Source organism: Papaver somniferum, chromosome 4 (assembly GCF_003573695.1).
Source record: "Papaver somniferum cultivar HN1 chromosome 4, ASM357369v1, whole genome shotgun sequence".
NCBI lineage: Eukaryota > Viridiplantae > Streptophyta > Magnoliopsida > Ranunculales > Papaveraceae > Papaver > Papaver somniferum.
In genome coordinates this window covers 160297399-160320305 of record NC_039361.1, presented here as the reverse complement: position 1 = coordinate 160320305, position 22907 = coordinate 160297399, and the positions used below count along the sequence as shown (strand labels likewise).

The following is a 22907-nucleotide window of genomic DNA, read 5'->3' as shown; positions in this document are numbered from 1 at the left end:
CTTTTACACCTCTATGAAAAGTCACAGGATCCTCAGCTTGAGAAAACGTATCAACGAGACGAACGAATTCCAAATCTAAAGCAACCTTCATGGTATGACGAATACTAGGAGGGTACTTATCCAGAGGTTTGAAATATGGTTCTAGATGAGGGACAGTTTTGAAGGTTTCCTCTTTAGCACTCTGGAAATCATCAGCAACGTAAAGAGAATGAGTGTATGAACTAGGTGATATACTGCTCACTGTTGAAGGGGGAATATAGTTGAGTGGTAGAGCTTCGTTAACGTACAACAAGGAACTAATGAAGAAGACATCTTGATTTGTTGAAGATGAAGGGAACTGCAGAATATGAGAGCTGTAGGGAAAAGAAGAAGAAGAAGAAGAAGAATGGATGAATGAAGATTGAATACAGATGTTTAGAGTTGGTTTATCTACCTTGTTTATTTTACAATAAATGGATTGATTAATGAAGGTAGGTGGAGCAAAACTTTTATTTACAAAAGCTTTTAATTTCAAAACATAAATTGATCCACTAAACGAATCAGTTATCATAAAGATCCAGTTTTCCTATAGCAGGTGACAAATCTGTGTACTTGTTCTTTTAAATATTGTCTGTAGCTCTTTCAGTTGCGTTTAGGAGTTGCACTAAATTTACTATCATATGTTTGGGATTTGTTTTTGATTCTCGTTTTGCCTTTTGCTTGTAAACCATTACACATTTCCTTGTATTCTTCTGGTAGCATTCGATTTTTGCAAAGACCAAATCTCGCCAAGTTCCAATTCTTACTTGGATTGGCAACACAAAGAGCACAGCACTTTTTCAGTTTTACTGTATTTGATGAGTTAGGTGCTAATTCTTTAACTTCTTCAGAGGAAACTAGGACATAGGTAATGATATTTAAAAAAGAAACCTTTTGGGACTGAGTGGCGGCTTAACGTCTTGGTGACAGACTGCTATCCTCCCTGAGACTTATAACTTCAACTCATTGTCACGTTCCGTGGCTTGTTTATTTTCTTTCGAGTCTTTATGGGTGTTGGTATTTTACAAGCCTAGGATGGTACGACTGTGCAGAATGTGTAGTAAATGCAACTGTGAAATGTCTTAATTAATGGTGTTGTGCATCCAGTATCGTATTTTGGCCTCAAGTCTACCATAGATGATGTCGAGAGCAATGAATTTCAGATGAAGTAATAGCGACTTAATAATAGTTGCAGCAGCTAAGATCATAAGTGGCCTAGTTGCAGCTTGTTCTTGTCATTTGTTAGTACCAAGTGTGTTTGGTCTTTGGTGGTTGAGACTAATTGTATGTCATTTAATGGGAGAATCTTATACCAAAATGCACAAGGCCTAAAAGAGACAAATTTTGCTTTTCCATGGAAGATGGACCATTGATTGATTAGAGGATAAGAGGCAGTGCTGCTCATGCCTTACTCATTTTCCATTTGAATCATGCTTTCAATCTCTGCGATCTCGCTGCTCTTCATTCAGGTTTTTTCAAGTTCAAACAGTTGTCTCGTTAAACAATCCTTGGACCTGCCTCAATTCTGTTTCTGCAATCACAAATGTGGTTATCGACATCAATTTACATCACAGAAGGTGAGTTTAGAAACATAATAGCGGAAAATTGTGGAGAATAAAATGTACAAACTGCCCATAAACTTTACAAATTACCTGCAGCCTCTAGCTGATTTTGGAGTTCATTTTCTGCCTGGATTTCAAGTTTGGGAAAGAGGGTCAGAGAAGAAACTATGTAGGGAATACCCAATATTCATGTGTAATTGAGCTTCCTCATCTCCTTCTGACACTGGAAGGGCCGAAACCAATACGTCAAACTGCAGAAGATAACCGGCAGTATGGTAAACATAGTAAGAAAATATGCATTATCAGCTTAAACATCAACATAAAATGACGAATTCAGACATCAAAACAGTAAGTTCGCAAAAGAAAAGAAAGAACTACATATCTCAGAATTGATATTTGAAACTTTGTAAATATAGTAGCAGCTTTTTTTCACAGGTTGAAAAGACAAGGTCTATGGACTATACACGTCGACCATGTTTCTGGATGATTACTCCTTGGAAAGTAAGCGAGTGCTGATAGTATTCTATACAAGACCGGATGTTAGGTCAAGTGCACAAATGATGAGATTGGAACACTTCTGATTGACAATCTCACCTAGGAGGTCTTACTAAAAAGATATAAACAATTTCTAGTGATGCCCCCGCTCGTCAAATATTCTACAAATTCTTATTTCTACCAATATGCATCAAATTTTCCCTTTTCAAATGTGATACTTATCAGTTTACTTGAGTTCAAGAATGACAAAATTTGAAGGCAATCCATATTCCACGGGAACAGACATGAAAGACGTTTTTCTAGTCAAATATTATTGTCAGTGTAACTCGATGTATCTCGAGAAGTAATTCAATTATAACCGAAACAATAACTCAATCATCAGTGTAACAAATGCATGTGTATTCATAAGGGTTCCTGCGTTCAGAAAATGGGATTCGATGTCTTTTTTTTTTTGCTTTACTGTACCTGCTTTGCAGCCTTAACCAGAGCAGCACTCATGAGCTTGGGTTGTTCTGCAATATCAGCTGGGGTTTCCGCAGTAGTGTTAGCAGGTGGCTCTGGATAATTTGGGGAAAGACTCACTGGTGGCGCATCTCTTTGAAGTGTTCCAAAAGTATTGAAAGCTAGGGATGCAATAGTATTCGCTTGTTCTTGTAGCTGTGATATGATATCCATCCTAACAAATTGTCACCAAAATCCTGAAAATGATTAATAAATACATAAGAAGAACAAAATATATGAACATACGCCAACAACATTGGACTCAATATTGGTTCGTTAAACCCACAACTGGTTTAGAATTGTAAAGTGCACAAACAATTGAAATAAAATTGATAGTTTCGTAATCACCTAATTCAGCTAACTGGTTCAGGAAAGGGAAGTAGGGTTGTTCCAACTATTCACTCGTTTTTGTAATTCTTAACCACTTCTGAAGTTGATCAAGCATTTAAATCCTACCGAGGTTAGCAATTAGGAATACCATGGCAACTAGAAATTCAGCTCTACCCCGTTATACATCCTCCAATATGAAGGACTAAGACATATAGTCATGGCCACAAAAAAACAGTAAGTCCAACATCTCAAAATCGACATGACCCAACTTTTCGTGATAGTAGAATCCTGCCCAACTCCGATATATTTTCAAGAGAATCAACTAGACATTTAGACTCAATCTCAAGAAAGATATATCAAGGAGTTAAATATCTCAATCTCTAATTCAATCTGCAATCAGCAAATAGAAATCTGCGAGCCCGATTGAATATAAGAGATATAAACTTGAATGGTACCAAAGACCAATATCCAAGGATCAATTAATTTCCAATCAACAACCAAAGTTTGGATTTCACAATTGATCGATACAACGCATAACAATGTATAACAAAATATAATGCGGAAAAGAAATAACACAAACACCAGAAGTTTTGTTAACGAGGAAACCGCAAATATAGAAAAATCCCGGGACCTAGTCTAGATTGAACACCACACTGTATTAAGCCGCTATAGACTCTAGCGTAATACAAACTAACTTCGGTCTGGACTGTAGTTGAACCCCAATCAATCTCACAATGATTCAAGGTACAGTTGCGCTCCTTACGTCTCTGATCTCAGCAGGATTCTACGCACTTGATTCACTTAGCTGATCTCACCCACAACCAAGAGTTGCTACGACCCAAAATCGAAGAATTTAATAAACAAATCTATATCACACAGAAAAGTCTGCGATAGTAGATAAATCTGTCTCCCACAGATAAACCTACGAGTTTGTTCCGTCTTTTGATAAATTCAAGGTGAACAAGAGCCAATCGATAACCCGGACTTATATTCCCGAAGAACATCCTAGAATTATCAATCACCTCACAATAATCTTAGTCGACCAACGAAACAAGATATTGCGAAATCACAAACGATGAGACGAAGATGTTTGTGACTTCTTTTATCTTGCCTATCGGAGATATAATCTCAAGCGAATCTTACGATTGTACTCTTATGATAGAATCGGAAAAATCAGATCACTAAACTACAAGATAAGTAGTTCGGTCTGGCTTCACAATCCCAATGTAGTCTTCAAGTCATTAACCTACAGGGTCTCGAGAAGAAACCTAAGGTTAAAGGAGAATCGACTCTAGCTTAACACAACTAGTATCACACAGAAAGTGTGGGGATTAGGTTTCCCAATTGTTAGAGTTCTCCTTTATGTAGTTTTCAAATCATGGTTTGCAATCAATGTTAGCTTAGTAAAAAAGCATTCAATATTCATTGTTAGATGAAAACCTGATTAGATTCAAGCTAATATAATTCAATCGTTAGATAAAATTTTATATTGTCATACACAAATGAAATGTATTTCATTTAGGTTTGGGTAACCGTACCTAAACGTGTACATTTGGTTGGTTCAACAATAGTTAACCAATGGTTAGCCATATGAGCACTTTCATATCAACCGTATTCATCTTTATCACAACTACTTCAAATGACTTCAAAATAACTAGTTGGAGAGTTGTTCAATTGCTTAGGTCTTTATAAATAGACACAATCGAAACAAAATTGGTTTGATTCATTTGAATCAATTCATGAACAATATATCCACGGTTTCCAAAGATTGCATTCCTTATAATTTATTTGTTTAAGTTCATGAACTACCAATTTGAGAAAATAACCTGCTCAAGTATGCGTACTTAAGCAACCAGATTTGAGTTTGTTTTGGTTTCCAAACTCAGCAGAAAATTTTGCGTAGAAAATTTCCGTCAGTATGCGTACGGGTACGCATACTTTAGGTGACTGGTTTAAGAGTTTGTAAACTCCAAACTCAGCAGATATTCACGGACGTGAACTTCCGCCAGTTTGTAACCTGTCTCCTTCACCAATTCCGTATACACAATATGCATACACTTGGTTCCCGGTTTATGGATTTATACACTAATGTGCGAACATACTATATATGCTTATATCCAAAGATGGTTACATAATCTTAACTCTTCATTTCAATCATTGAAACATTCTTAGAGGATGTTATATAGTTGTTATTCACAAACTATTTTTCATCAAAGCGATTTTCAAGATATTGAAATGCCATCATGACATTCGTCACGAGTAAAGATGAATTTGGTTAAAGCGAAAGCTTACCAACACATATTTCGAGAAATAGATAGGCAAGATAAACACGGGCTCGAAATAGCAAATGTGTATAATTGAAAACTATATACTTATATGACTTTTGTCTCAAGAGTAGGAGATAGAGTAAATAGACTTTTGAGTGATCGATAAGTTCAAGTCTCCACATACCTTTTAGTCGGATGAAGTTCCACTGGTTCCTTGAGTAGTTCTTCGTCTTCGTAAGACGATCGTCGTGGAGTCTGGAGCTCAACTACACTTAACTGTCCTAGTCCGAGACTTAGCTATAAGTAGACTAGAAATCAAGACATATGGTTTTGACAACTAAATTTGACAAACAAGCTTGAGATAGCAACGCTTGCGAGTTCGACCGAGCAGTGCTCTAACACCAAGTTCTTCGAGAAATCCGCTAACTCGATAATTAGTTCTCGGCTCGAAATTCTTATATATGCATACTAGTCTATTTAGTTATGCGACATCGTCTCAAATGATAGAAAAGTGAATATAACCTGAGATATAGGTGGTTCAGTCTTCAATTACCTTTTGTTGGTTTAATTTTCAAAAATCTTCGGTTTATCTTCGCCTTCAAACAGTAGAACGCAACGATGACTGCCGTGATCCACTGTTTCTCAACAACATTTATATCCTAGTCCGAGACCTAACTGTTAGAGCACTGTCACGCGTTTTCATTAACTAATTATAGACAAAAAATCAAGATATAGTTCTGGAAACTAAATTTGACAACAAGCTTGAGATAGCAACACTTGTGAGTTCGACCGAGGAATACTCTAACAACGTTCATCTATTCTCACATAAGTTTTAGAGTCATAAATCTCCATGTGACATGTAAACGCATACATATATAAGAATCTTCAAAAACACTTTCAAAAAATCATAAATATTTATTTTTCTATTGAAGCACGCTTTGTATGAGAAAGTATCTGTTAGAGTATAGATCGGTTGAACCCACCAAGCGTTTGTATATGTCAAGTTTGATTGTCATATTTTAGTATCAAAACTCATTTGTAGTCGCTTGATTAATTACTAGAGTCAAATTCGTTTAGGTTAGAATAGAAAGTATAAGAATGTTGAGACTTACAACTATTACTCTGAAGACCTGAATAATGTGAAGAACTAACGACTACAACGAAGACATCATCCCTCCACTTGAGGTTAGTAATACTGACTTGACTTGTTTCCATTCCTAACGTATCTTCCAAGTCGCTTTTATATTGAAAATAACATGCAAAGTTATATTTATAACATTCCAGTGATTAGACTTGGTCATAATAACATAATGATCAAACTATCAAATATTTATATTGAACTACGAAGTATAACGTTTATCTTGCGAACTACGTAAATATGACATCAACATAGTCTATGTATATAGTTATTTGATTATGTGTAGAATATAGGTGTAATTTCATACTAGAAAACTATGTATTATTACATTGGTTTAAGGAAGTATATGTATGAACTTGTTTCATAATACAAATGGAAACCATAAGTGTGTTGGTACGGTTTTCACTGAATAATATTTGGATGGCCAATGCAAGATGATAAGGTAGAACCGATCTTAACTTATGTTTATAATCAAGGTGGAATCGGTCATAGCCTATACTGTGTGACAAGTTATAACTGATCCTAACCAGATTTGGGAAGCAAGATACAACCATTTATAACCTATATCCAGTGACATGATATAACCGGTCCTAACTAGTTTTGGGAAGCATGGAATAACCGACCCTAACTTAGTTTTGGAGTCATGGTATAACCGGTCCCAAGAGGAAAACCGAGTTTCCAATATTCACATATTTCTCTATGTTGTGTGTGAATTTGGAATCAGGGTTTGCGAAGATAAGAAACTTCTAGAAGTCGACACTATTTTAATATGTGCATGACTCTTATTATTAATTGTTCGAATATATTCCTTGATGCTCAAGATGATCCAAATCCGAAATATTGAAATATATTTAATTATGATTTTTGATTTTATATGTTTTAATTACTAGTAATTAAAGCGTATACTCTGGAAAAGGATTATTATTTAATGTGCTAAACTAATAATAAAAATTTTCTATGACAGACTTAGGAAATATTGTTTGACATTAATTGGAAATAGGAAAACCGAAATTAGGTACTTTAATGCATATCTTGAGAATATTTTTGGTTTTGGAATTTCCTTATTGTCCAAACAACCTTTGTTTATAACCTATATTAGGAGTAAAACCGGTCATAACCTATATTATAGCTCCACCAAATAGATAACTCAACATCGGATTTATGCGTAGCATGAAGGCACCGCCTAATACGACAAACCTATCTGTCAACCTCATAAATTTAGTCTCGTGTTGGGTGGCCTCGTCCAAAGATTTTGCAATATCTGACATCCGACGTTGCACTGTTTCAGCAGCTTTTCTGTATTCTATCCACATTTTATGTTGTTGAAGAATACTATATCACTCTGCCTTCACTTGATTAAAAGTCCAACTTGCAATGGAATTTATTATCCCCTAGAGGAAAATGTGAGAAGGCAGTGGGCTTTGTAAACGTTTATGCCAACTATGGACAAGGTTGAGCCTGCAATGTGGCACATGCTCTGTGCAAATAACTCCCGATTGTACATTAAGATAGTAAGTAGTGCATTTGAATTACTTGAGAAACAACTGAATAAACCTAAGAATAATGTTTCTATAATGTAAATTTATTATAATTTTAAATTTTAAAATATTATTATTATGCCACCAAAAGGAACAAAAAGGTTTGCAAGAAGCTGGTTGGGATTCTAATACCAAATTTAACTTATTACTCTTTTCAAACCTGGACTTTTTAAATAAAAATGTGGCTTAAAAAAACAAATACATAAGTTTAAAATAATATTAATTAGTTTACCTAATTTTAATACCTTCTATTTCTAATCATATTGGATGGATTATTTTTATTTTATTTTTTGGTATCATATATAACCCCATATAAAAAAAAGTTATTAAGGACTTTTTTCCTAAGAAAACACTTTATTTATGGTTATGATTAGATATGATATTTTTTGAATTATCATCGTATTTGAATAAGATGTATTGACTCAACAAAATGATAAAGATTATATATAACAAACAAATATTATTGATTTGTTTTGTGTACACTCTTTAAAGGAGCGCAGGGTAAACATAAAATCCTATCTAAATACACAATAACACTAATTTGCATATGGAAAATCCCCCAATTCTAGTGATTCCTAGACCAAAATGCAACTAACACAAAGGGTAAGTTCAAATAACAAGCTGTAAACTTTTAAAGGTAAACAAATATACATTTAAAACAAGTGACTACTAAATGCTGAGATAATACAAACATAAGCAACAAAATACCGCTAACACATACCCAAAAGTTTGTAGGTTAACTCGTTGACTTAAAGCTCCACATATGAAAACAATGGTTTCAGCATTCCTTTACGAAAACAAAACATAAAAGCCACTGGATTACATTTCAAAGCAACTATAAATCAAAGAAGATTTATACTTAAATATTTTTTTTTATCAAGGTTCAAGTATTATTATTTATTTTTCTTTTTTTATCTTATATATATTTAAAATAACAAACTTATCGGAACTCAAGTATGTTTTCATTTATTTTTTCTTGTGTTAAATAATCAATACTTGCTTTTTTCTTGTTCTTTTATGCTAAAATAAAATAATGTTATGGGCGTTTTTCATGCATCTGAAGAAAATTTATTCGTTTTGGTTATTTTATAAGATTTACTCATTATAACTTTTAAATTATCTTAACTAATTAAAATACTACATTATTCTTGATATATTAAATAAAGGAAAAAACAACATTTGATAATTTGGATTTGTTATATATAAAGATACCAGTTGCCATGAAGGCATATAACTAAATGAAAAATAACGTAACATAACTAAAAAATCTTAATAAATGCATAATTTACTATATTTGAGTTATCACTTCCATCCCAGTATTTTGTATAACTCTTTCATATTACCTAGTGTTATTCTTGTTTTATTTTATTTGTTTTAGTTAGGTAGAATCATCCAAAATGAGCCAAAGAATGCCAACATGGACATAGAAGTGAAGATGGACTGGAGTCAAAGTTGAATCCAAAGAAATTCAAAATTATGTAACTTTATGTTGTAGAGAATGAAAATGCAAAGCCAATGCAACAGAGAATAAGGTCATTCCGAGTCTGTATGAAGAAGTTATGACCAAAACAATTTATATGGATTTTGAGTCCAATCTTAGATAAAGGAAGTTGCAAAAATAAATTAAAAAGTTAGAAAACTTGGTTTTGAAGTAATCCCAAACCCTAGGGTTGTGAGGGATATTTAAGGTGACATATAAGACTTCACAAGACACATTTGTATTAGGTTTTATCATCAAAAGATAGAGGAGAAGCGAGGTTCTACACCAATATTTCAAGGTTTACCCATTTAGGGGAGAACCGTGATATTTTTTCTTCTTTCTTTGTATCATGGGTAGCAAATATTTTGTTGATTAAGGATGAACCCAAGGTTCTAAACATCAAGCTTATTTGGTTCACAAGTTTATTTGAAGTTTTAATTATCTTATCATTTGTCTTCATCATATCTAGATTTATGATTGATATCTAGATTGTTTGAATGTGCAATTATATTAGTATATTGATCAGTATATTGCTATATCATAGAGATGAGTGATCCGTAATTGTCGATCATCTCTTACACTTGTAAAAAAAATGTGAGGCCTTACAGATGGATATTTTGGAGAAATCGCATGTAAAGACAACACCTGTAAGTGAACCGATCTTATATACTTTTTTTTAAAAAAAAGAGAGAAAACAAGTGTATGATCATCCTTTGTTTTCTACAAGTATGATTCCGAGCAAGAATAAATATGTATCACAACCCTTACGGTGCAAGAGTGATTTGAAAGAGGTATTACTCGGTTGTTTTATCATAGCAACAACAACGTCAATAAACTACTTGCAAAATTTTGGTCAGAGTCGAGAAACGTCTTAAAAAGAACGAAATAGTCGCAACTCATTCATAACATTACTTGTTAGGAATATAATGAAGTTTAGATTGGTTACAAGTTACAATAAGTTTGTTATTTTTGGAGTTTGTGGTGAGTAAGACTAAGTCTAGTAGTTCTCGCTTTTAACCTTCAACTTCAAGATCCAAGTCACTTTGAAAGAAAGCTAATACTAGTGGTTTAGAAAGATTCAAGCAAAAAGTGTTGAATGGTATATCTCAAAGAATCTCAATCATCTCCAAAGGTGGCCATCCACTAAGAAAATCAATGGCCGTGTTTGCGCTAAATAACTTCGTGCTAGAGCATTGCTCGGTTGAACTCACAAGATTTTCTATCTCAAGCTTGTTGTCAATGTTAGATGATCAAAACTATATCTAATTCTAGGACTAGGTTATAACTTGGTAGTTGAGTATCAGACATCACCCTTGAATACTGAACATCAAGGAAGACATTTGATGAACTTTTGTATCAGGTATGTGAAGTTTGAACCATTTTTTTTACTCACTATCTTACTATTATATCTTTTTTAGAGACGATGTCATATGACTTCTAGTAGATTTACAATAAAGAAGTTTCAAGTCAAGCATATGTTGTTAAAAATTTCGAAATATGATTTTAAGCAAAGATGTTCAACGATCTTTAACAATATTAGTTATAAAAAATTTATTGTGTGAATTAATTTGTGGATCAATTGAAAATTTCCCACTCATTACGCGAGAATGTTTCAAACATCATACGAGAGAAATATTGAATTATTTGATATTTATGCTCAGGGGTAGGTTGGCGAACCAGTTCGCAAACCATAGATATCTGAGCTTCATAAATAAAGGGGTGGATTGGAGAGTTTTTACTACTGGCTAGAATGCTCAAAATTTTGATTTTTCATTATTCTTATTTTTGGATAATACAATACAAATTAAAGGTTTTTTATTTAGTTGTTTCTAAACTTGCAAGTAGTTGGTTGAGTCATTACTCGAGAATTCGCCTTCATGTTTAGCTGGAGTCCTACTACTCAGTTGGGTGATTACACTTACATTTTGGTTTTCTAATCTTATTTATTGCTATACAAAATCCAGTATTACATGGTCTACGAGGTAGTCATGAATTGTCATCAGATGCAGTTAATGTAATATGTTTTCATGTTATTAATATTTTTTCATTCTTTGAAATCAGTCGCTTGTACATTTTTTGCACCATATTTTGGTATTCTTAAGATGGGTTGTTAATGTTCTTAGTTGGACGTCGTCTGTTTTTATCTGTAATTTTCTTTCCTTAAGGAGCATATTCTTCATGATTTATGTTGGTTTTGCCTCAATTATGTACTGCACATATGTGGTTTATGATGCCGACGACCTGATCAAGCGTCACTTTTATGATTAGTACTTCTGGTCTCGGCAAGTATATATTAAAATTGCTTCCGACCATAATAGTGCGATATTATTCTTTGAATGGATGATTTAAAAGGATTTGACTTCTGTAAATGAAGTTGATTATGTAGATACTTTTCCGCGTTTTTGTTTTTGTAGTAATGTTGCAAATTTGAGTAGTTTTTACTTTTCAATGTTAGGGGTTTGAAGCTGTGGGTTAATTAGATTCTTTACTTAGCAAAGAGCTTTTCAAATATGTTAGGTTTTCAAAATCTAGTGTAAATTTTGAAAATATCAAGTTTTAATTTTTTTTTGATATATTTTTAAAACAATGACATTTATGTGAATATGTATATATGTAAAGTTGAATATCTAAATATTGATTAAATGTACGTTTTACCCTAGAATATATGTGAAGTGGTAGTTGATATTGAAGGTCATATTAGTAATATGTGGACCAAGCTATTTTTTCATTTTGTGACCAACCAAAATACCTATTTTCTTTATATTAGTTAGATTAGATAACCATATTCTTATATATTGTATATATAAATTTGTGGGGTTTATTTTGATTGAAACTGTTTTTGTCGATTTCAAGAAACATTTGAGTTTCTTAACCTTTTACGAGCATACGACTTTCCAAAGATTATGGGTGTTCTTACACATCTTGACGAGTTCAAAGATGAAATAAAATTAAATTGAATAAAGCGAAAGAGCGTCTCCTGGATCATTTCCATATTGAAATATATCAAGGAGAAACAATATTTTACCCATAGGGTCTTGTAAGTTTTTTTTATTAATAATACAAATTCTCTAGCTGTAATTCATAATCCTATCTTATAACCATCTCAGTTCCTTTTTCACTCTACGATTATAACATGTACGAATTATGAAGTATAACAGCTGGCGGAAGACATATCGATGCTCCAATTCATTCCAAGTCATGGCGAGCGAGACATCCTTCTGCACTTGTCTACAAAAAAAAGTGCAAAAAGGTGCAAATTGCAAGAGAAATTTAAGTCTCCTAATTATTTTTTTGCTAAATCTCTAATTTGGGAACTATAATAATCGGTAGTATACGAAATTCACCGAACGTATAATTAATAAGTTGGAAAAGATTTCGAATTTGGCTCAGAAAAATCGGTAGTTTATGAAGTTGTTTATGAATTTCACCTAATTGCCGATTTCTAACGGCCCCAAATTCAATTTCGAGTTTTATACTTTAATAATCGGTATCTAATACCCCTACACTATCTGCCTATTATAAAAGGGAAATTAGGTAATCTCCGAAAATTTGGACATCTCATAACCGTGTCTATGGATTGGGAATAAAAAAGTCGCCCCATTCTTTTAGGGTCGCTCCTAAAAATGTAAAATATCACTTTTCCTTTTAAAGTTTTTTTATTGGATAAAGAGTATTGCATTAACTAGTTGGAAGCCTAACGAGCTAAGCTCCAACGACATACTACTACATTAATTAAACAGGTTATTGTGCTATCCTACCAGCGAGCCTCATCGGTAACCTAGCCAAGGGAGCCGAAGTGGATGGAGGGACTGAGATTGTTTCAGAAAGGGGCAAGCCAACTCTACCTTCCATGTTAATTTCTGCAATATTACGTCATTGGGAGCTCAAACCTGGGACCTCCTGGAACGTATGAAACTTTTTCTTTTTTTACATTCTTGTTACAACCCCTTTTACTTCTTGAATATTTCACATTCCCTCGCTACTAATTTTATACATATTCGGAAATTTTAATAATGATTTCGGGTGAAAAGGTAGAGTGAGTGTTAGATTTAAATCTCGGCTTTATCTTCGCATGGATTACATTGGGCCCACTTTTAGGACGGTTAAATAGTCGTCAACTGCTATGTCGTAATGTCATTTTCGCACGTCATTTTTTATTCCCCAAAAAAGAAACAAAAATACCATGTAATACCACACTCCTCCCAACCCCATCTTTGATCTCCAAAACATACCAAAAAGAAAACCCGTATGAGTTCTAAAATCGAGAGCTCTCTGTTCATTTTACTCTGAAAACTCTCCCTTCTTTAGTTTCAGTACTGTGTCTCCCCGTATCATTTTGATTTGATTTGACAAGATATGGATGGTCAAGGATATTCACCGATAATGCTTCACTTTGAGTTGTTTGATGCTGCTTATACTGGGAAACTCAATCGCTTCAAGAGTGAGGAACAAAAAAAGTGTATATCTATATTCATTTGTTTATTTATTTATTACCTTTATTTTTTGTTTGGTTTTATATTAGGGTTGGCTTTGGATCATGCTAAAGCTGAAGGGATTGAAATAGGAAAAGCGATTCGAAAGCTTGTAGATGAAGGAGATGGTGAATCTCTTCTTCATGCTACTGCTGCAGGAGGGAAGATTAAACGTTTGCAAATACTTAGTTGCGACGTTGAAACTTGATGTGAATTTCAAGGATTGATGTGGTATTATTATTTATCTCTCTCACTTTTTTGACGATTAAAATAAAATATTTTGCCTTTGAGGAATTATATGTTCTTTAGGTTCAAAATTTGGTAGTTGAGTATTAGACAAAATTATATCAGGTATGTGAAGACTGAACCATTCTATTTTACTCAACTCACAAGTTTTGCTATCTCAAGCTTGTTGTCAATGTTAGATGATCAAAACTATATTTTGATTTCTAGTCTACTAAGTCAGGTCTCGGATTAGATTAGAATTTGGTAATTGAGTATTAAACACCACCCTTAAAGACTGAAGATCGGCGAACACATTTGGAAAACTTATCTATCAGGTATGTGAAGACGGAACCATTCTATTTTACTCACTATCTTACCATTCTATCATTTTTAGAGACAGTGTCGTATGACTTCTAGTAGATATACAAAGAAGAAGTTTCGAGTCAAGCTTGTCTTGTTATAAATCTCGAAATATGATTTTAACAAAAGATGTTTAACGGTCCTTAACAATATTAGTTCTATTGCGTGAATTAATTTATGAACCAATTGAAAATTGTCCACGCATTACGGGGGAATGTTTCAAACATCATAAGAGAGACATATTGGACTACCTGATATTTCTTCTCATGGTAGGTTGGCAAACTAGTTTGGAAACCATAAATATCTGAGTTTCAGAAATACAAGAGGGTTGGAAATCCAGTTCGCAAACCATAAGTTCAAATGGGTACAGTTCACGAACCGTTGTGAACTGAATTTTGAAAGTTGGTATTATAGGCCAATAGTTGACGAACCCGGTTCACGAACCGTGGTCAACTGAGTTCAGTAGTATTATAGGGTTGGCGAACCCAGTTCACGAACCGATGCTTCCTGACTCGTGAACAATCTTAACGGTTCACGAACCGTTGTACCAACCTTCCCAGTTTAAGTTTTCAGTATATGCTCAAAGACTTATTTTTAAATATGTTTAGCATTGCTAGAATCCTCTCAAATACTTCTAAGACTTCATTGATCACCATCTCAAATTATTTTTCACTCTATGATTATAACAAGTACAAATTGTGCGAAGTATAAAAGCTAGCGGAAGACATATCGATGCTCTAATTGATTCCCTCGTTCATGGTGCGCGACACATCCTTATGTTCTTGTAGATCGTTTTGAAGATGTTTATCCTATAGAAAAAGTGCAAGAGGGTGCAAATTGCAAGAGAGATTTAAGTATGTATGGTCATCTCCGAGGTTGTAATATTAAGAGTGAAGCTAAGGTACTTCCTCTTACTAATTTAATGCGAATTTCTCAAATCTGAATATCTTTTATCCATCAGACGTCAGATATTCCATTATTTTAGGAGCTAAAGATTTCCTTTATGAGCCCATTTTTGTTCTGTGATCTTGTCAGACACGATCAAATATTATATCATCATGTATTTGATTTTGTTGTCAATTTTTTTTAATAAGACGATATCTGATATATGTTTCACAGCTTGTATTTAGGACCTTGGTTAAATTTCCCATAAAACTTGTGTAAAACCAAAAAATGAGAGGAAAACTGTAATTTGTTTGATGCCAGAAACCAACCTAGTAACTTTATTGCATGTCTTCTATTGTTATGTTTATCTGCCTTGTTGTGTATACCACATCCCTCACTCGCCCAACGAGCTAGGCTTCGTTGAAGGGCTTGTACGTCCAACCATGATCAGATCACATACATGATTTCAGACAGTGTCTGAACTAGAGTTCTGAACTTGAAAGGTGATTTCATTTTCTTTTTTTATATGCATATATTTCACCATAGTTGCAAAATAACTTGTAATTCAAAATAGTTTTGAATTTATTTTAATTATTTATTTCTGATAATATTTTGTTTTACAATTCAAGAAATCACCAAAATATTTTACAATTAAGTAAACATAATTGTAAAAAGAAATAAGGAAGAAGACAAATAACAATTTTATTTTCACACCTATTTTTTATCAAAAGAAATCCCGAAACACAAGCCATGATCTCCATCGCAAGGATTAATAAAGCAATAATTCTACGTTTGCGGTATAAAATTCGGAAATACTATTTGGCTGCTTATTCTCCATTTTCCTATAATCTAAGCCTTACATTCTTATCGAGATCCGCATTCAGGTTTGGGTGGGGTTTACCATTCCCCTAGGATGGAGTTTAGATTGCAGGGAGGAGAATAGGGAGCCAAATGGCAGTATAAAATTACGAGAAAAAAACTTTTTTTTACAGAGGTAACGTCACCCTCGGGGACCCACTGAGTCGTATTGTCACTTCCCCGCGCACTTTTTCGTTCCCAAGAAAAAAACAAAGAAACGAAAAGCAAAAGATCCATTAAATCATCATAAAAAGCAGCTATGCTTCAAAAAGATCATAAAAAGCAGCTAGAGTAGAAACACTACTTTTCCCCATCTCGTCGTCTCCGCTCTCAGTGAAACCCTAAAAACCTAAAATCCAGAGCTCTGAAGGTTCGTGTTGTTGCGGAAAGCTTTTCCTCTTCCTCTTAGTTTTAAATCCTGGTTTTGTTTTGATTTTTCCATTTCATTTACAGTTCAATAACCCAAGTTTTTACAAGCTATGGATCAGGGGATTTTCCGTTCTGAGTTGTTTAAGACTGCTTACACTGGAAATCTCGGTCGCTTCAAGAGTAAGAAAAACTCTAGATGTCTCCTTGCCTCTTTTTATTTTATTTTTCTTCGTTCTATTTTATTAAATTTTTGTGTGGTTGTTTTTTTAGGGTTGGCTTTGAAACATGCTGAAGCTCAAGGAATTGAAGTAGGAAAAGCAATTGGAAAGCTTGTAGATGTTGGAGGAAAAGGATTAGCAAAGCTTTTCAATGAAGGAGGAAGAGGATGTCTTCATTTTGCTGCTGAAGGAGGAAGTTTGAACGTTTGCAAGTACTTGCTTGAGACTTTGAAGGTTGATGTGGATTCCGTAGATGGAAAGGGTATGTATATATATATCTGTTTATTAACAAATTAAAATACTAAGAGATTTTGTCTCCTTTTAGGGTTGGCTTTGATTGATCATTCCTGATGCATGCTACTTTAAAGTGGAAGTAGGATTAGACATCACCAAATCTATGTCCTGAATTGTACTTTTATTTAGTTAATTGGTTCTGTCTAACTCGGATCCTGTAACTTACAGTTGAAATTTCCTAACTTACAAAATTTTTGTTAGTTATTAGTTATTACTCTTGGGGAAACTGAAGCTCTACTATTGAGGGATTCCACAAAAAGTGGTCAATGTGAATACGATTGCTGTAAATCGAAATAAATACTTTGTTTTCTTATGCTTACTGTAGAGATGGGTAGTGGTTCAAAGTATCTTTAAGACCTAGTATGTCTTGCCACTGACGAGGATGCATCTTCATTTGTACTGTTCATAATTGCTACTGTAAATACTAAATAGATATGTCCCTTTGTTGTATCTATTTTACAGGTTACACACCCTTGTGTCGGGCAATTGAAAAGGGGCATTTGGACACAGTTAGATATCTTCTTGAAAAGGGTGCCAATGCTGATGCGTATGATGATATTAATTACACTCCTTTACAAATTGCTACAAAGTCAGGTACTCGCTCTCTAGATGGTACTTTTAGTCTTTCGTTAGATACCTTTCTTTGCTGCTTTAAAGTCCAAACATGTCGACCCACCTTAAAACTTTGTTATACACATTACACCTAATAATAGTTTTAGGATGCCTGTCATTGCATAAATTAGGTAACTAGTGCTAGTATGTGATCTATAATTTACTAGTAGACCTAGCTACATGCTAGGATCAGATTACCTGTTAAGGATGCATAGCCTTGGCAAATTTGTAGGATCAGTCAGACCAGTTATTTCATTGTCAACCAGAAGGATGCGATAGTTGAAAATGACCTTTTTGCCTGGCTGGATGGTTGGCCTAGTAACGAGCCATCTTGATTTGGCCGTCTAGAAATATCCTAGTCTTTTTTTATACAGTGATTTAGATGTTCAAGTTAACGTAAAAATATTATAATGCCTTCCGATGCTTCATCAGACATGGGAAGATACTCTGTCTAGAGCCTAGACTTCTGGTTCTAAAGTTAGAATGGCAATAAGATGTTCTTTAACATCCTTCTAGTAATTTTTTGATTTATTTGAGCAAATAATTGGCATGTGATTCCTATGAGATACCATGTGCAGGTGATACAAAGATAATAGCCTCGTTACTCTCTAAGGGTATACAGCTAGATGTTGCAAATAGGGTTGGCACTGCACTTGAGATGGCTGCTCGTTTGGGTCATCAAAATGCTGTTAAGATGTTGTTGGATCACGGTGCAAATGTAAGTTGGGTTCTTCTGCTGGTATTGAGTAGTTGTTCGTCTGTAAGGTGTCAATAAAGAAGAAAATCTAACATGTCCATAGAATGTCAGCTTTTTCAATTGTTGTCAAACCGGATTTATTTATTGATTTTCTTTTACGTTGCAGCCTAATGTTGCCAGTCCGGAGCTGTTTAGGCCGCTCATTTTGGCAATTTATGCCAAGTCATGGGAATCTGTGGAACTTTTACTACAGGTAACAAAACTACTAAACCTTCTAGTGGAACAACCTTCTTTTGTTTAATCAGACTAAGGCATGTTTTGAAAGTTTTAACTATATGTTCCTTCATAAACCAGAAAAGGCAAATACTGTAAGTGTAAAATATATATATATATACAGCACCTTTGTCTAAAGCTTCGGATGAGACTTCATATCCGAAACGGAGGAAGGATCTGACTAGAAAGTCATTCAAAACTTGATAAGAATTTCACTTTTTTCTTCTTTGACTGTCGTCTAACAGGGTTTACTTCATAGCATTTGTTTTTTTATATTGTTTTTGGGGTACACCCGTGATCATAAATTTTAAATTTGACCAATAAATATATTGACCACAAAGATGAAGAAAAAGTATTCCAATTCTCCAAAAATCTTTTCTGAAGTGGCTTGTTAGTTAAACTTTTTTTATCTTTTGTTTCAGATAATTCTTGTTTCTCTATCAATAAGTCTTCACTGCTTATTCTTTTTTAACTATATGGACCTGTCATAAGTTGTGCTTTTCTTATTTGACCTTGTATAAATCCTTGTCTATCTGGTTCATTTGGATTCAGTTATAGTCATCCAAATGTTGTTCCAACTGAATGTGGTGAACTGATTACAGTCTTTCTCTGGTTGACCCTGTGCCGAGTCAGAAACCTGTCTGCTTTTTGTGAATATAGCTGTTAGTTCCACCCTAAGTGTTACTCATAGTTCTTGTTATGAGCTAGTAACAAGACCAGCTACGGTCAGCCAGTAGTTTTTTTTTGTTTTTTGCTTTTCTTATTGCTTGATATTTTCTGTAAAGTCCTCCAGGTATAAATAAACTGATTTACATTGTTCATCGCAACTAAATTTGCCCCATTCTTTTTATATTTCTAGGATTCTTTAATGCTTGGTCTTTTTTCCCTCTTATTCTATACTTTCTCATTGTTCAAGCTTTCAGAATTAATATTGAAATTCTGAACAAAAACCAAAAGATTGGTATGGAGCCTCCTAATTTTTATGGATGCTACAGTACATAATACTTACTTACTATAAAAATGGGAGTGGTATTTCTGGAGGTTTCAAAAACGCTCACCTTATCACTTGGCATTTGCGAAACCACATGCTTCTGTAAATTTACATCCTTTTAATTTCATGGAAGATGTAATGTAAACTTTCATAGCATTTCTATCTTGGAGCATGTTTATAACGTCCTCCAATTTGCATATATATATATATAGGCAGGCGCTGACCCAAATGCTGTGTCATGTGGAAGTACACCCCTGATAGCTGCAGCAAGGGCTGGACGCACAGATGTTGTCAAGCGCTTACTTGAAGCTGGTGCAGATCCAAACTATAAGATGAATGTATGGATTTATTAACTTGCTTCTTGCTCCATTTTTGTCCAAATTTTGATATCATGTGAGAGTATGTTATCTGCACACAGATCATCATGCAGGTCCATAAAAGTTCCTTGCAAATTGTGTTCCCAAATAAAGACTAGTCTGGGCGTCATTTCTTGGCCCAGACTAGTCATTTTTTAATACTTTTGATAGTTTATGTACATAGTCTATTTCACGCCTACCGTAGAAAGAAAAAACCTCCTAAGATTTCCCAACTGCATTAAACCTTATTGCATCAGAACTTCGAATAACCTGTATATTCAGTATTAAAATGTCATGTGGTGTGGCATTCAGTTTCTTATCTAATTTTGTTTCTGTTTTCCATCACAGGCAGGGCTGACAGCATTAGAAATGGCCGCTGTTCTCTGCAATTATCAAAGTGTTGGGGTTCTTTTTCCTGTGACTTCTCGCATTCCAACATATCCTGATTGGAGCATTGCCGGACTATTGTGTCATTTATATTCTGATGCAAACAAAATGCAGGTATGGAGTTTATATCATTCTTGCCCGATGTTTTGTTGGACTTGGCTTCTTGTCTTTACGTTCACCGTAACGTGCAAATTGGTCTTCTGGCTCCTTTTTACAATTAGTTATTTTCTCAATTAGTGATGACCACATGCTATGGTGTTATTTTCTCAATTAGTTAATCACCTGTGGAGCATGCCGTCGAGTTTTTGGCTTGTTCGCCCAATATTGGAATGCCATTCACGGTCTTTGAGATGGCTACATATACTTTGAAGTTGAAAATGAAACATTGTAGTTCCAGGATTCTTTGTTGTCTCTCACAAGAGAATTTTTTAAAACATCATGCACACAGGCTAGCCAATTTCTCAGGCTGTGGCTGTTACTAGATAGGCGGACTTGTCTGAAGAGAATTATTCTTGTATGCATTCACCACTAATTTAGAACTTCGAATGTGCCATTGGTAATTTTGATCTGATTTTATCTACGAATTTGGAAAATTATTGGCAGAGGAAAGCCCATGAGATGGAGAAATTTCATCAGGCCAAGTCAAAAGGAAGGGATGCCTTCCAGGGAGAGCAGTATCATATGGCAGCACATTGCTATGCAGAGGTATGTTTCAATCGATGGAGTTCTGTACGATTGCGAGTGTAGTGATCCTTAGATATCCATAATGGTTACTGAACTGAACTCTATATAGCATTTAAGTTCTCCTGGAGATTAGAACCCCAGCTTTTCTTTGGTCTTTTTATGGTCTCAAATTTTACAATGAAAACTTAAACTAGTTCTTTTGGTTGGTTTTGACATCTGAACATATTTGGTTTTCTGGTACTGCATGGACCTATCGGAAGTAATATCCGCCAATGTACCATTATGATTGTATTAGCACATTATCAGGAATACTTTTGATAAACTGAGTTGACATCATCAACACATTTCCTCCTCTTATGTTGATTTTGTCTTTGTTGTAATGGAAATAGGCTTTGGAGATTTCCCCAAAAGATCCAGCAGTACTATCCAACCTGAGCGCCTGTTATGCGCGTCTAGGTGAAGGAATCATGGCACAGGACTGTGCTATGAAATGCATTTCTGAAAGGCCTGAATGGCCTAAGGCACACTATAGGTTGGGTGTCACATTCAATGTACTTAAAGTACGTATCTTCTCTTCATTTTCTTACTCTCTCCAGTAAACTACATCTCTTTTCAACTTTTTGCTGCATTTATTGTCACAGATGTACGGTGAGGCAGCAGATGCCTTTAAGAAGGGTTTGACGCTTGATCCGAGAAACAAAGAGCTCAAAGATGCATACAGGTTAAGTTGATACTTTCACTTCCAACATTGAGAACCCTGATGCAATATTTTTCAGCTTTAAGGATCTAGTTTGTTTCTTTATACTAATATTGTTTTGTCTCTTCACAGGAAAGCTATCGAAAATAAATTGAACTCTCTCAAAGTGGAAGAAGATAATGCTGAGTAATGCGGATATGAAAGAATCAAAATGACGAAAAGATGTACTCACCTGCGAATTGATTCTGCAAATGAAGTATGCTAAAGTCATTTGTTGGTGACTGAATTATATAGTAGTTTGTCCATTTGAGGTATGTTATTACTGGAGGTGTTATTTTGATCAAACTAACCCCAAATCATCATCTAGCCAGAAGATGTACTGATGGATTGGTTATCTTTTGACTTCCGAGAAGTCACTTCTGTGTACTTCTAGGTTAGTGCCACTTACCAAGGAGTAGTGAACCTCTTTTCTGGTGCTTCTTATTTTCTTGTTACTACTGGTTATATTTGGTTATCCTTGATTATTATTATTATTATTATTATTATTAAATGTCGCTTTGCAAAGTTTGATTGTTCTGTAAATTGTCGAATCGGGCTCTATTTTGTGGAGCTTGCCAGATAAAAAACTTTTTAAGGTTGGGAAGCTATGTTGTTGTTAATTGTTATCATCCCAACCTTGGAGAACCAAGTAAAGCCAATTAGTGTCTGCCGGTGCCACTCTGGGCGCCAGATTTGCTACAAATCACACAGGCCAGACAACTCCTAGGAATCACTTATTAACTGTATGCACTATCAAGCGAGAGTATCAAAGTAATGCATGTCTGATCTCATTTCCCAACATAGTGCAACTCTGGGCATACTGTCGTTTTAGTTTTCCTTGCCACCCAAATCAAGGGGAGGAGGTGTTCAGATTCACAAACATATATTCCAAGCATTAAGGTTTGGCACTTGAAGATGCTTACCACTTCGGCGAAAACCCTGAAATTTAATCGAGAGATCTGGATGTCCGTCTTCTTCCTTTATCTTTAGTTTTTAATCTTCATTTCGTTTCATTAAAATCCAAGTCTCCAAGGGAGTCGGTCAAAACTCTTTATTTAGCTATTCTCGTCGTCTTGATTTTTTAAAAACGTCTGCCGTAGAAAATCGTGCGAAATACTGGCGCAGGTAATGTTCACCCCCGGTAAACTAACGACGTGGTGA

At 34.5% G+C, this 22907-nt stretch overlaps 2 protein-coding genes across 3 annotated transcripts; one reads left to right on the top strand and one right to left on the bottom strand.

Moving 5' to 3' along the window:
* Nucleotides 1-1499: 1499 nt before the first annotated feature.
* On the bottom strand, nucleotides 1500-2750 carry LOC113274433 (mediator of RNA polymerase II transcription subunit 21-like). The gene is made up of 4 exons (XM_026523824.1): nucleotides 2541-2750; nucleotides 1768-1831; nucleotides 1671-1718; nucleotides 1500-1549 (listed from the first exon to the last, which is right to left on the bottom strand). Exons 1-4 carry the CDS (start codon nucleotides 2748-2750, stop codon nucleotides 1500-1502), a joined length of 372 nt encoding a protein of 123 aa, XP_026379609.1.
* Nucleotides 2751-16379: 13629 nt separating this feature from the next.
* On the top strand, nucleotides 16380-22266 carry LOC113271751 (ankyrin repeat domain-containing protein 50-like). 2 transcript variants are annotated; one of them, XM_026521655.1, is made up of 12 exons: nucleotides 16380-16499; nucleotides 16583-16678; nucleotides 16769-16978; nucleotides 17473-17604; nucleotides 18201-18340; nucleotides 18486-18572; nucleotides 19796-19921; nucleotides 20288-20440; nucleotides 20930-21031; nucleotides 21400-21570; nucleotides 21652-21731; nucleotides 21840-22266. In XM_026521655.1, the coding sequence occupies exons 2-12, from the start codon at nucleotides 16609-16611 to the stop codon at nucleotides 21895-21897; spliced, it is 1329 nt and encodes a 442-aa protein (XP_026377440.1). In that variant the 5' UTR covers nucleotides 16380-16499; nucleotides 16583-16608; the 3' UTR covers nucleotides 21898-22266. The 2 variants fall into 2 exon arrangements, with proteins under 2 accessions (XP_026377440.1, XP_026377441.1); XM_026521656.1 differs by having other exon boundaries at nucleotides 21400-21542; nucleotides 21840-22257.
* The last annotated feature ends 641 nt before the right edge of the window (nucleotides 22267-22907 follow it).